The 13,485-nt window shown below is 39.9% G+C and overlaps 1 protein-coding gene across 5 annotated transcripts in view; it reads left to right on the forward strand.

The window, feature by feature from the left end:
- ccser1 (coiled-coil serine-rich protein 1) overlaps positions 1 to 13,485 on the forward strand; it is a 1,394,127-nt gene that overhangs the window by 619,329 nt on the left and 761,313 nt on the right. For all 5 annotated transcript variants that reach the window (XM_063046845.1, XM_063046846.1, XM_063046848.1 and 2 more), the window contains exon 6: positions 442 to 646. In XM_063046845.1, the coding sequence (XP_062902915.1) occupies positions 442 to 646 (205 nt within the window). The remainder of the gene's footprint in view (positions 1 to 441; positions 647 to 13,485) is intronic.

Below are 13,485 nucleotides of genomic sequence, written 5' to 3' on the forward strand. Positions count from 1 at the left end.
TGTCTTCTAGTGCTACCTGAGTGGCAATTGCAAAATCTTTCTTTGGCCACATAGATGAGCTTGTTGGTAGATTAGTTAGCTGTTAACTGCCCCTTCTCTAGATGGCTGGCGAGAGGATTGGGGATGTAAATAGTCATGTGAAAGATAATAGGTTACATGGAAATAGGTGAGGGGATGGAATTACTGTGATCCTCTGAGAGGTAAACACCAGGAATTCGGCAGATGCTGGAAATTCAAGCAACACACATAGAGAGGTAATATAGATTTGATGGGCTGAATAGATTCCTTCGCCTTAATGAGGTTACATATATCTCTGTGTCACTTTAGTGAGCTGGTATTCAAATTGCTGAATTGTCTTGTTTTCTGCTGCTGCATACAGATTTGAAATTTGATTATGTGTAGAGTTTTTGACCTAAGTTTGATATCATTCCTCTTTCTAAGGTCTGTGTTTACAAAGGAAGGTGAACATGGGGAGCTTAGACCTGCTCGGAACAACCAATGGCCTGGTGGGACATCTTCAGACTGCTCCTTTCTGAGGGAGGAAGAGAGCGTTGGTGGTCTGGACCCATTGTCGTTGCGACTCATGATGCAGGACTGTACAGCAGTAAAGACCATGCTTCTCAAGCTAAAGAGAATTCTACAGGAGGTAATCATTAAATTCTTTCACACTTTCAGGGACAATTGGTAATTGGTTTATTATTGTCCCATGTGCTGTGTTGCAGTGGAAAGCTTTGTTTTGCATGTCACCTAGACAGATCATTCCAAACGTAAGTATATTGATGCAGTACAAAGTGGGAAAACAATAACAAAATGCATAATATTGTGTTACAGTTCCAGAGAAAATGCGATGCATATAGCTAAATAAGGAGTAAGGGCCCTGAATAGGTAGGTTGGTCAGACTCATTTTGAAGAATGAAGGACATTACCCCCTGACTATGGAGCAATGTTTCTCATATTTCCATATTTCCTTATGACACCAAAGAGAACATTTGAGTCTACGCGAGCTATCGGAGAGTTCCCTTTAGTCCAATCACATTCGATTCTGCCACTCATTCTCTTTTATCTACCCAACAATGTCTCCCTGATGCATTCACTACATACCTAAGCTAGAGTAATTTACAGTCATTAAGATCTGTATCAATCAACACATCTCTGGGATGTAGGAGGAAACTGGAACACATAGAGAAAACCCACACAGTCACTGGAGAATGTAAAAAATCCACACAGACAGCACCAGAAGTTAGAATTGAATCCATCCATGGGATGGCTACATTACCTACAGCTTCACTGTTCAGCACAGGACTTGAATTAAATTATCCCAGTATTAATAAATTAAACTTTGCTTTCAATTATTTTAATTTCTGAGAAATTATCTTAGAGCTATTGTTATTCTATTATAAAGGCAGAGTACGACAATGCAGAAACTGATTTAATTCTCTATATCCTAGGGTGCCCAGTAATAGCATAATATCAGATGATTACTATTGCAATTTGTTTGTCCCATTACGGAAGTTATTATTCAACATGACAAAGCTAGTATTCATGCTTCGTGTTAAACCCTTGGCAGAATTTAAAGAGAAATATGTTTTACAAGCCAGATTTTGTTTGTTGGTTTTCCAGGTTTACTTCCGATAATAGTTTGCTACAGTTACTGAATATTTCAGCAGTATTTTCAACATTGTTCTGTTTTACATTTTCCGTGGTGTCCTGAGAGCAGAGCAAAGCTCTCTTCTGCGACACTAGTATTACCCATCACTGAGCAACTCTTTATGAACCATTTGTTCCACTAGGACAAAGCACAAATACAGTATGTTCAGGCTGTGCGTCAATCAAACTGTTTAACTGTTTTTTACCTGTTTCGAAAGAAATCTTGAATTAGATACACCAATTTTAATAATTTTAAGTATGCTTGATTATCAGAATAATTTATAACTAATGAAACTACTAATTTTTTGAAACTGATTAGTTTCATTATTTCTATATTTGCTATTGACAAGATATTTATCTGATGGTTCTTACAAACCAATTTGGAATGATTAATGCATTGAATATGTTGCAAAATACAAGTTATTGTTTGATATCAGAATCAGGTTTACAATCACTAACATGTCATGAAATTTGTTTTTATTTTGCAGTAATACAGTGCAAGGCATAAAAATTACTAAACATTACAAAATAAATAAGTAGTACAAAAGATCAAAAGAATTTACATACAATTATAATTAAAAATAGAACGTGCATCTACATAACATATGACACATTCTTACCAGAATGCCCAAAGTGACATAAGGCAAATTTTCAGTATTGTTTTTCAGTGGAGGTACATAGTAGACAATTTGTGTACTCTAATTTCTTATAGACTACAATTTGATGAAGACTCGATAAATTGTGAAGAATAAATATTGACCAGACACAAGGAGAAAACTAACTTTCAAATTTGTTTACTTCATTTGATAGGGCATATAGTGCTTCAACTTAAAATGTCTAACAAATGGCCACACTTCTATCAGTGTAGCACTCCAATACTATCCTGGAGCAGCAGCCTAGACTTTTTGCTGAAATATTTGGATTTGGACTTGACCTCAGAATATTGTTATTCAAAGAAAAGAGTTCATTCTTTGACACACCACCAGAACCTTGTCTCAATCACTGTTGTATTTTTGTGGATTTGAAAGAAATCAAATATTATAGGAAATGCTTTTTATTGATTATTATCAGTATCTATTGATCTGGGTGCAACTTACTTCAGCTACCAAAATAGACAGATAGATAGATTCTTTATTGATCCCAAAGGAAATTGCAGTGTCACAGTAGTATTACAAGTGCACAGATATACAGATATTAGAAGAGAAGCAGAAAGAAAAAAAAATAAGTTAACACAAACGGTCTAGCAGGAGGAGGTCTTCATTCCCACAGCGATAGATTGACATATTATAGAGCTTAAGAGCCAAGGGTAAGAGTAACCTCATATAGCACTCTTTGGAGCAGCGCAGTTGTCTTAGTCTATTACTAAAAGTGTTCTTCTGTACGGCCAAGGTGGCATGCAGAGGGTGAGAAACATTGTCCAGAATTGCCGAGATTTCTGTAGGATCCTTTGTTATACCACAGCCTCCAATGTGTCTAGTTTGACACCCTGTAACAGAGCCAGCCATTCTAATCGGTTCACCCATTGCTCCAGCACAGCACCACATAAAAGATTGTATTGGTGACAACAGACTGGTAGACCACGCAATGGAGCAGCCTGCATACTGCAAAGGATCTCAGTCTCCTGAGAGGCAACTCTGGTCCTTCTTGTACACAGCCTCTGTGTTGGTGTTCCACTCAAGTTTATCATCCAAGTGCACCCCCAGATACTTGTAGGTCCTCACTATCAATAGTAACAGGGAGTAGTGCAGGCTTAGTCTTCCTAAAGTCCATCACCATCTCCCTTGTCTTACTGATGTTGAGCTGCGGATGATTCAGCTTCACCATTTAACAAGGTCCTCTACCAGGCCCCTGTATTCTCCCTCCTATCCTCTCTTTATATACCCAAATATTGCTGAGTCATCAGAGAATTTCTGCAGTTGACATGACTCAGTGGTGTATGTAAAGTCTGATGTATACAGGTTAAACAGGAAGGGAGCCAATACAGTCCCCTGTGGGGCCCCAGTGCTGCTTATAGCCATGTCTGGCACACAGCTGTGAAGCTGCACAAACTGTAGTCCGCCAGTCCATTATCCAGGATACAATGGAAGCGCCAGCCTGCATTGGATGGAGATTCTCCCCCAGCAATGAGGGCACCTGGAAAATCAAAAAACATGAACCTTGCAGTGCTGTCTTGCTTATCCAAATGAGAGTAGGCTCTGTTCAGCGGGTAGGTGACAGCATCATTGAGTTCAGTGACCTCCTGATAGACAAAAACTGCAGGGGATCGAGGGCTGATCTGGCCAGGGGTCAGAGGTGAGCCAGGACCAGCCTTTCTAGGTTCTTTATGATGTGTGAGGTCAGGGCCACTAGACAATAGTCAGTCAAGACTTTTGGTTGGTCCTTCTTGGGTACTGGCACTACACATGATGCTTTCCACACAGTCGGGACCCTTTCCAGGCTGAGACTCAGGTTGAAAATGCATTGGAGAACTCCACACAGCTGCTCAGCACAATCTTTCAGGAGCAGGGATTTACACCATCCAGTGCCAGTGCTTTGCCATGTCTGAGTTCTCTCAGAGCCCTTCTCACCTGCTCAGTAGTGACGGTGAGTCCATGATGACTAAAGAGTTGGAAGGGACTGGGGGAAGGTGAAGATCGGGATGACAGCAGCTGGTACGTGGAGGTATGGATGGTAGCTGCAGGGCAAAGAGGGGATATAGACAGTGGTAGCCTGTGGTGCTCATCCATGTGTTGAACTGAAGGGAGGAAGAAGACTGGTGTTGGTGCTGAGAGAGTATTGGATGCCTCAACACCTGGACTGGTGTGCTAAGAGGGGTGTGAACAGGAGGCCAATTGTCAAACCTATCAAAAAATTGGTTTCAAGAAATAGTTTATTGATTCACCTTCTTTACTTTATCAAATTCACTACAATTATTCCACTTCCAAGTTTCTTTTCCTTGTGTGAAGAGACTCTTGATAAGAATCTGAATCAGGGTTTAATATCATTGGCATATGTCATGAAATTTGTTATTTTGTGGCAGCAGTACATTGCAATACATAATAATAAAAAGTATAACTTGCAATGTAAAGTATATATGAAAATAATTAAATTAAATAAGCAGTGCAGAAAGAAGGGAAAAATACTGCGATAGTATTCATGGGTTCAATGTCCATTCAGAAGTCTGAAGGAGGAGGAGAAGAAGCTGTTCCTGAAATGTTGAGTGGGTGTCTTCAGGCTCCTGTATCCTGTAAAAGATGATCCATCGTGAAATGTAACCCCCTTCCTCTTCCTCTTTCATTGCACCCAAAATAACTATTTAAACGATTTTCTGATTTTACAACATTTCTGCTTGCCAACATAGCAGCTTCCAGATGGAACTTGTTGAATATTCTCAATCTGTTTGTAGACTTCCTGAAAGATATTAATTCTCTTTTGGATTATCTAGTTTGTGTGGCTTATATTGTTAACTCCATAATTAGCATGATACAAAATTAGTCCGATAGCTTCTCAGTTATAATTTCAAGGTAAAAAGCAATCAGTGTGTTTACACTGCAGGCATCATTTGAGTTGCTAATTCGAATGTTCCTGTATCTCCACTGGGAAATATTCTCTCAAAGATGCTTCATCAGCAAAATTTGCTGCTTTAGAATAATTTGTAAAAGAGCCATCACGTTTCACAGCATGGAAACATGCCATTTGGCCCAACTGTTCCACACAGATCAAGATTCCCATCTAAGCAAATCCTATGTGTGTGTGTTTGGCTCCTATTCCTTCAAACCTTTCCTATCTAAGTACCTTTTTAATGCTGTTATTGTACATGCTCAATGACTTTCTCTGGCATGACGTTCCATGGTGTATTCTGGTGTCTTCCAAATCATTTAATTCTAAAGCTCTAAAATTTTGTGTGCTGAACAAAGCAGTCTTTTTTGGTGACAGTGTCAGATAAGGGTAAATCTTTTGCCCAAGCTTTCCACATGAAGTAAGAGTGTCTGAGTTTTCCTAATCCATCCTTGTGAACTCTTTTGTCAGGAGTTATATTGATGCTGAAGGAAAATTTCTGAAGCCTTGGTGGAGCAGAAGGGGATTGATGACTTCTTCACAGGGCTTCTTTTGCACTGCTGCACTCTTGGCCTTGAAAGATCCTCAGTTGTGGCTTAAATGTGAATCTAACTGTTGTGCCATGAATCTCCTGCTGGGCTGTTCTGCCTGATGGGGATTGCTGAACTAATAGTTCCAGCAACACTGCTATTGGTAGAGTTGAGAGCCTGGAATCTCATCCAAAAATTAACTGGATTATTTAAGTATCTGTTAATAGCACAAACTTGTTAATGCTGTCTGGATTCTAAATAGCTAGTAGAAGGGATTATATGAGTTGCATTTCCTGTCTCTGAAATTTAGAGGGTAGAGTGGTGGTTTGCTTGATTCTTTTCTGGTGGACTATCACTCCAACAATCTACTGTTCTTGGTTTGAGGTTGTGTATTAAAATAATTGGAAGCACAAGATACTGCAGATGCTGGAATCTGGAACAACAAACTATTTGTTAGAGAAACTCAGTTGGTCAGACAACATCTGTGGAGGGAAATGGACAATTAACCTTTTGGATCAAGACCCTTTACTGGGATGGATTCATTTCCCTCCACAGATTCTGCCTGCCCCTCTGAATTCCTCCAGCATCTCATTTTTTTAAAAAAATGAAATAATTGTTCTGTCTTAGCAGCAAATGAAGTCAGAAATGCTGCCTTTAGTTGAGATGGTGAAATAACTGCTTAAAGGAGCACACTCTATGAATGATAAAGCCATAATGAAAACAATTATGTTGACTGAGTAATAAATACTTCAATGATGTCTTGAAGCTCTGTTTCTGTGTCTTGGTTATTTAGATTGCTACATATAATGCATAGTCAAACTGCTACTAATGAAATTAATGAACCCTAGTAACAGTGCTAAATTGCATGTAACAGTGTATATTTGTGGCTGAAATTGAGCAAAAGTGTAAAGTACAGCGGTGTGATGAGAATTCTGGTACATTTTCAGAGAATTGTAGTTCTATTACTGTTTTGCTTGCCAAGTTAATTGACAAATAGAACATGTCAAGTGTATAATTTCAGGATGATTGATGTATATTGAAATATACAGTAGTTTCGTAAGCCCTCACTGTGTGCTCGGTCATGCATCACAGGTAGTAATTAACATATATTCGGTTAGGGAGGGACAGGCACTAACATGTGTTGATTTGGGGACCTAAATATTGGATTTGAGGTGCATAACCATTGATTTGTGCTTATTCTCTGGCTACACATATTTCTGCTTCCAAGATCAGTTGAACATACTTCATCTTGTGGTTCTGGATGAGTGTCAACATGAGTTTCATTCCTGCAGGTTCAATCTGTCCTGTCCTCATTAAATTACTTTACCCCTACTCTGCCAATGGATAGCATTCAGAAGTGAGAACTATGACTGATTCTCTCCCGGTGACTCTGACCCAAACTAACTGTTACCTACAAAACTGTGCAAAAGACTTAGACACACATATATAGCTAGGGTGCCTATGGTTTTTGCACAGTAAGGTTTTTGTCAATGTGGAGTGGAGAGTGAGTTTGTACCTCTGGCGGGAGCACGAAATGTTGGCAATAGTGAGGGTGGAGTGCCGCGGGAGGGGTCTGAGAAGGAGTACCAGGGCAGGCGGTGGTGCAGGTGCAGACAAACCCAGCCCTGAGATACCAGTCAAGGACTTTTGATTCCAAAGAATTGATTTATTGATCATTACAAAAGTCTTCCTAAAGCTTCCCTCTCCCTTCCCCTTTTCTCAACCATGATTCTATTCTTCCTGCCCCTTCTCACTCTTAGTCCACAAAAGAGAACCATATCAGAACCAGGTTTATCATCACTCACGTAAGCCATGAAATTTGTTTTCTTTTCGTGGTAGCAAGGCAGTGCAATACATAAAATTTCACTGCACAGGTTGATAGGATAGTTAAGAAGGCCTGCGGGATGCTAGGTTTCATTAATAGGGGGATTGAGTTCTAGAGTAGAGAGGTCATGTTGCAATTCTACAAATTTCTGGTGAGACCGCACTTAAGAGTATTGTGTTCAGTTCTGGTCACCTCATTATAGGAAGGATGTGGATGCTATGGAGAAGGTGCAGAGGAGATTGCCTGGTTTGAAAAACAAATCTTGTGAGGCAAGGTTAGCAAAGCTGGGCTTTTCTCATTGGAGCATAGAAGGATGAGAGGGGACTTGACAGAGGTCTACAAGATTATGAGAGGCATAGATAGGGTGGAGAGCCAGTACCTGTTTCCCAGGGCACGAATAGCAATCACCAGAGGGCATATGTACAAAGTTGAGGGAGGGAAGTTTAGGGGAAGCATCAGGGGTAAGTTTTTTACACAGAGGGTTGTGGGTGCCTGGAATGACTTGCCAGGGATGGTGGTAGAGGCTAAAACATTAGGGGTATTTAAGACCCTCTTGGGCAGACACATGGATGAAAGAAAAATAGAGGGTTACGGGGTAGTGTGGGTTTAGTACTTTTTTTTAAAGGAATATATGGGTCGGCACAACATCGAGGGCCAAAGGGCCTGTACAGTGCTGTAGTATTCTAGTGTCTAGTGTCTAGTACAGTACAGGCAGCCTAGCTGTATAGATGTGCCTAAAACTTTTGCACAGTACTGTAGCTGAGATTAGCCAACCCATCACAGACCATTGGTTTTATCATTTTGTGAGTTGAATTGAATTGAATTGACTTTATTTCTTACATCCTTCACATACATGAGGAGTAAAAATCTTTATGTTATGTCTCCATCTAAATGTACATGTGCAATCATAATAATTTATAATTATTTATAATAAATAGTACAGTCAATGTAATACAGAGTACACTCAAATCAGCATGAGTTCATCAGCCTGATGGCCTGGTGGAAGAAGCTGTCCCGGACGGCCTGTTGGTCCTGGCTTTTATGCTGCAGTACCGCTTCCCCAATGGTAGCAGCTAGAATAGATCGTGATTGGGATGACTTGGGTCCCCAGTGATCTTAAGGGCCCTTTTTCCACACCTGTTCTTGTGAATCATGGGAAGTTCACAGCTACAGATGTGCTTAGCTGTCTGTACCACTCTCTGCAGAGTCCTGCGATTAAGGGAGGTTCAGTTTCCATACCAAGCAGTGATGCAGCCAGTCAGGACGCTCTCAATTGTGCCCCTGTGGAAAGTTCTTTGGATTTGGGGGCCCATACCAAACATCCTCAACCGTCTGAGGTGAAAGAGGCACTGTTATGCCTTTTTCACCACATAGCTCGTGTGTACAGACCATGTGAAGTCCTCAGTGATGTGGATGCCGAGGAACTTGAAGCTGTTTACCCTCTCATCCCCAGATCCACTGATGTCAATAGGGGTTAGCCCATCTCCATTCCTCCTGTAATACACAACCAGCTCATTTGTTTTTGTGACATTGACAGTTGCAATTATTCCCATTTGACAATTGCAGAAAGATCAAAATCAAATATTTGCAATATTCAGCAAGGATAACAGAAAATAAAACTTCCAATCACAATGGAAAACACAAGTAATATTGCTAACAATGCCTTATTCTTGTAATGTGTACTGAGACACAGTGAAGACTTTTGTGTGCTATCAGGCAGATCATGCAATATGTAATTACATTGAGGTAGTTAAAAAAAAATGCAGAATATAGTATTACAGTTACATAGAAAGTACAGTGCAGGGAAACAAAAACAGTGCAAGGGCCAACACGAGGTTGAGTGAGAGAGCAATAATTCATCTTTAATGTATGAAAGGTTCATTCAAGAGTCTTATAATAGTGAGTGAATGTCCAGGTGGGTGAGGTCTTTGATTATGTTGGCTGCTTTTCTGAGGCAACTAGAAGTGGAGACAGAGTCAATAGAGGGGAGGCCACGTTCTGTTGGACTAATGACAACCATTGAATCTCCAGTCTGACATATGTGCATCCTTAAGAAATAAAGTTTTACACCCAGATGACCTCAATTTAACCCTGTATCTTCAGAACTGGTCTTATTTTCCCCATCCACATTCCCAGTACTGTATTGGAACTGTAAGGTGGAGTTAGTATATAACGATAAAAAGTTTTAAAAAGCAGAACCTTGGTGAAAGGCTCAACAAAACTTCTTTCTTTTAAATTCACACATAGAAAATGCATCAAAAATTTACAAATGCTGAATCCATATAATGTCAAACTAAGCTGTTTTGGGAATTGGATTAGTCTTTGCAAATGATTTGCATCTTAAAAAGTCTGCTGCCAAATGTGTTGGAAAAAGTATTAAACCCTCCTTATTATCAAAAATCAAATTGAAAATATATTAAATTGCAACTTGTTGTTAAATGAATTTTCTCAGAAAATCTTGTGTCCTAAAAGGATTACAGACTGAAGTCAAAAAGAAAACATAAAGCCTGATCATTGCATTAACTTCAATAGGATTGAATTTAGGAGTCAGAGTACAACATCTTGCTATTTTGCAGTGAGCCTAACATTTCTGACTGGAGAATGATTTATAAGCATACATTTCAAAGTAACATCAGTGAACGAGATCTAATCAGCTAAATGTGTCTCAGTTTCAGAGAACCAGTTAGGAAGGGTATCTATATTCTACCTGTGCAGTTTGCAACATGGTGGTGTGAGCACTGAATTTTCCATCTTCCAGTAACCACACCCCTTTCTCATCCCCCACCGTTCCTCCCCCCCAATTCACCTCACCCCCATCTCCATGTCTCTTTATCCTCCTCCATCCTTTCCATCTGCCCATCACCAACATCTTTGTCCACTGTTTCCATTCCCTACTCTTCCCTCCTGTCTCCCTAGTCTGCCTACTTCTCCTAATCAATTTCCGTTTCCATTTCCAACCCTTTGTCAGTTTTGCCCATCACTTCCCAGCTTCTGGCGCCATCTCCACTCTTCCAACTCTCATCTGCGTATTGACTCTCCTCACACCTGGATCCACCTATCACCTGCAACATCTTGCCCCACCCTTTCCCTCTCCTTCTTTATACTTTATTGTTATTTATAACTCTATATCTTTCTGCCCAGATGAATAGCTAAACAGTCTCAATCCCAAACATCAACTTACATTTTCCTCCACAGGTGCTGCTTGACTTCCTGAGTTCCTCCAGCACTCTGTTGCTTAGGATCACAGTATCTTGTGTCTCAGAGATGATCGGTAACCTTCAAATCTTGAAAATTCAGCTTATCTGAAGCTCTGCTCTCCAGAGTTTCCCTGGAATTCCCTTTCTTCAAACACAACAGTCCTAGCTGATCAATGAATTTTTATCTTCAATCCAACTATCCACCGTAGATAAATAACAGAGCTAATGGAGGTAGGGTCATTGGAGCACTTAGATGTGTAAAGCCATTTCAACTGACCATGATGCTGGGACCTATGAGGGGAAGAGCTAAGGTGGGTGTGGACAGTCTTATTCTCCGGGTTAAAGAAGTATCAACTAGAAGGCATAAGCTTGAGGTGAGAAGGGGAATGATTTAATAGGAGCCTGAGTCACAATATTTTCACCCAGAGGGTGGTCAGTGTATGGAATATGCTGCCAGAGTAAGTAGTTGAGGAGGGTTCATTAACAACACTTAAGAAGTATTTGGAGAAGTACAGGGTTAGATGGATATGGGCCAAATGCAGACAAACGACACTAGCTCAGATGAAATCTTAGTGAGCATGGACTAGTTCGGCCAAAGGGCCCGCTTCTGACCTGTATGACTCAGTGACTTATTCTGAATTGGATTTTGGTGCTCAAAACAAATGTTCTGTTGAAAGATTATTGACCTGAAGCCCTAAGTCACTTTTATTCTCTGCGGAGCTATCTAACTTGCTGTGTATTTCCATCATTTTCAGGTTTTTATTTATCAGAATCAGAATCAGAATCAGGTTTAATATATGTGGTGAAATTTGTTGTCTTTGTAGCAGCAGTACAATGCAATACAGAATAATAGAGAGAAAATGTGAATTACAGCATATATTAATTAATTACAGTATATTAAATAAGTAGTGAAAAAATAAAAACAAAATTTAAAGTGCATGTTTTGTATTTTCCTGAGCTAACACAATTGATGGAATTTTATAACTTCAGGCTTTGTTTTACAGGTGGAGCCTCATTAGGGCAATTTCATTTTAAGCCAGTGGAAGAAGTTGCAGATTTAGATAGTGCATTTATGTTCATCTTATAGCAGTAGTGAAATTCCGATACATTTTTATTGTTTAACTAGTACTTCCCAGCTGGGTTGTTAAGAAAGACGGAAACTAGTGGAAACAACTACCCAGCTTTATCACTCCTGCTTGAAGTAACAAAGTAACAGAAAGGCATAAAAATTACAGGTGTCACTCTTTGTCAAGCTTTTCATTTTTTTGACATATTTTCCAAACTGGATGACTCAAGAACCATATTTTAAGTCAAGTTAAAGTATAACTCTTGTAGGTCAGTGACCATAGAAGTTGCCTTTAGGGGTAGAACATGAGCAATCACACAATTATAGAATCAAGCACAGAAGTATCTGATCAGTAACATGATGTAGGTATTATAGTTTTGGCGGCCTGTTTCACTCTTAACTCAATACTTGCATTCAACTGGCTAAATTTCTGGTTAATGTGTTAGATGTATAGTCCATGAGAGATTGTGATTGATCCTGTCTAATACGGAGTACCAATGAATTGGGCCTTCATGTATAACCATAGGTTTATCATTTTTTTACACCAAAGTTCCACTGTATGTTGGTGTTGAGCTATTTATATTATGGAATAATATATACTTGTTGTGTACCAATGTCAAAGGTATCTCCAAGCAGCTGCAAGACACTTTGAAGAGGAAGAGAGAACAGCCAGGCGTCAGTGTGCACATTAGCACAAATGAGAGAGGTGGAAAAAGGGATGAGGTCCTACAGAGTAAATATAGGTACTTAGAAGATTAAAAAGCATGAACTCATGGTTTGTAATATCTGGGTTATTCCCATTGATATTTGCTAGTGAGAGTAGGAATACCCTCGCTAGCAAGTATCACTGAGTAGATCAGTGCGTGGCTGAGGGCTCGGTACAAGAGGGAAGGATTCACGTGAGAGGACCTTTGGGATTTCCACTGGGGCAGACATGATGAGTGCCAGAGGGGTGGGTTCCATCTGAGCTGTGGGAGGACCGATTTCCTGGTGAGGAGATTGTTAAAGCTACTTGGTGGTTTTAAGCTAGTCTAGTAGGGGGTTGGGGAGTGATGGAGGTTGTAGCAAACACGTAATAGTATTATAGATAAGAAAGTTGAGGAAAATATAAAAGTTAAAGTGACCAAGGGACTGTAACTGCCTTCGTGGTGGGGGATTACATGAGCATAATTTGTCAGTATATCCAGGATGTTTTCTCAAGCATTGATCAGATGACCTTACTAGAGTGTGTGCAATACAACTTCTTGGGGAATGAAGCTGGACAAGTGATGTATGTGTCATTTTAAGATCAGAGGACAGAAGTCTATTCACTTTTAAGATAGTTCTGAGAAAAAAATATAGGACTGGTCCATAAGTTAAAGTGCTAAATTGGCAGAAGGTTTACTTTTATGGCATTAGATGAGAAGTTGCATAGATTGACTCAGACAGGCTGTTTACAGGTAAGGAGGATGTCTTGCAAATGAGAAGCTTTTAGAAGTGAGAAAGGGGGAGTTCGGGACCAACGTACTTCTGTTAGAGTGAAAGGCAAGGCTGGCATTATTAGAGAACCCTGGGTTATTGTTGAGGGACTCATCAGGATAAAGATGAAGACATACGTCTGGTATAGGAGAAGCGATCAAGAGAGTCCCTGAGGAGAGTAGAGGGTGTAAGAGTACACTTAAGAAATAAACCATCAGGGGAAAC

Source organism: Mobula hypostoma, chromosome 4 (genome assembly GCF_963921235.1).
Source record: "Mobula hypostoma chromosome 4, sMobHyp1.1, whole genome shotgun sequence".
Taxonomy (NCBI): Eukaryota; Metazoa; Chordata; class Chondrichthyes; order Myliobatiformes; family Myliobatidae; genus Mobula; species Mobula hypostoma.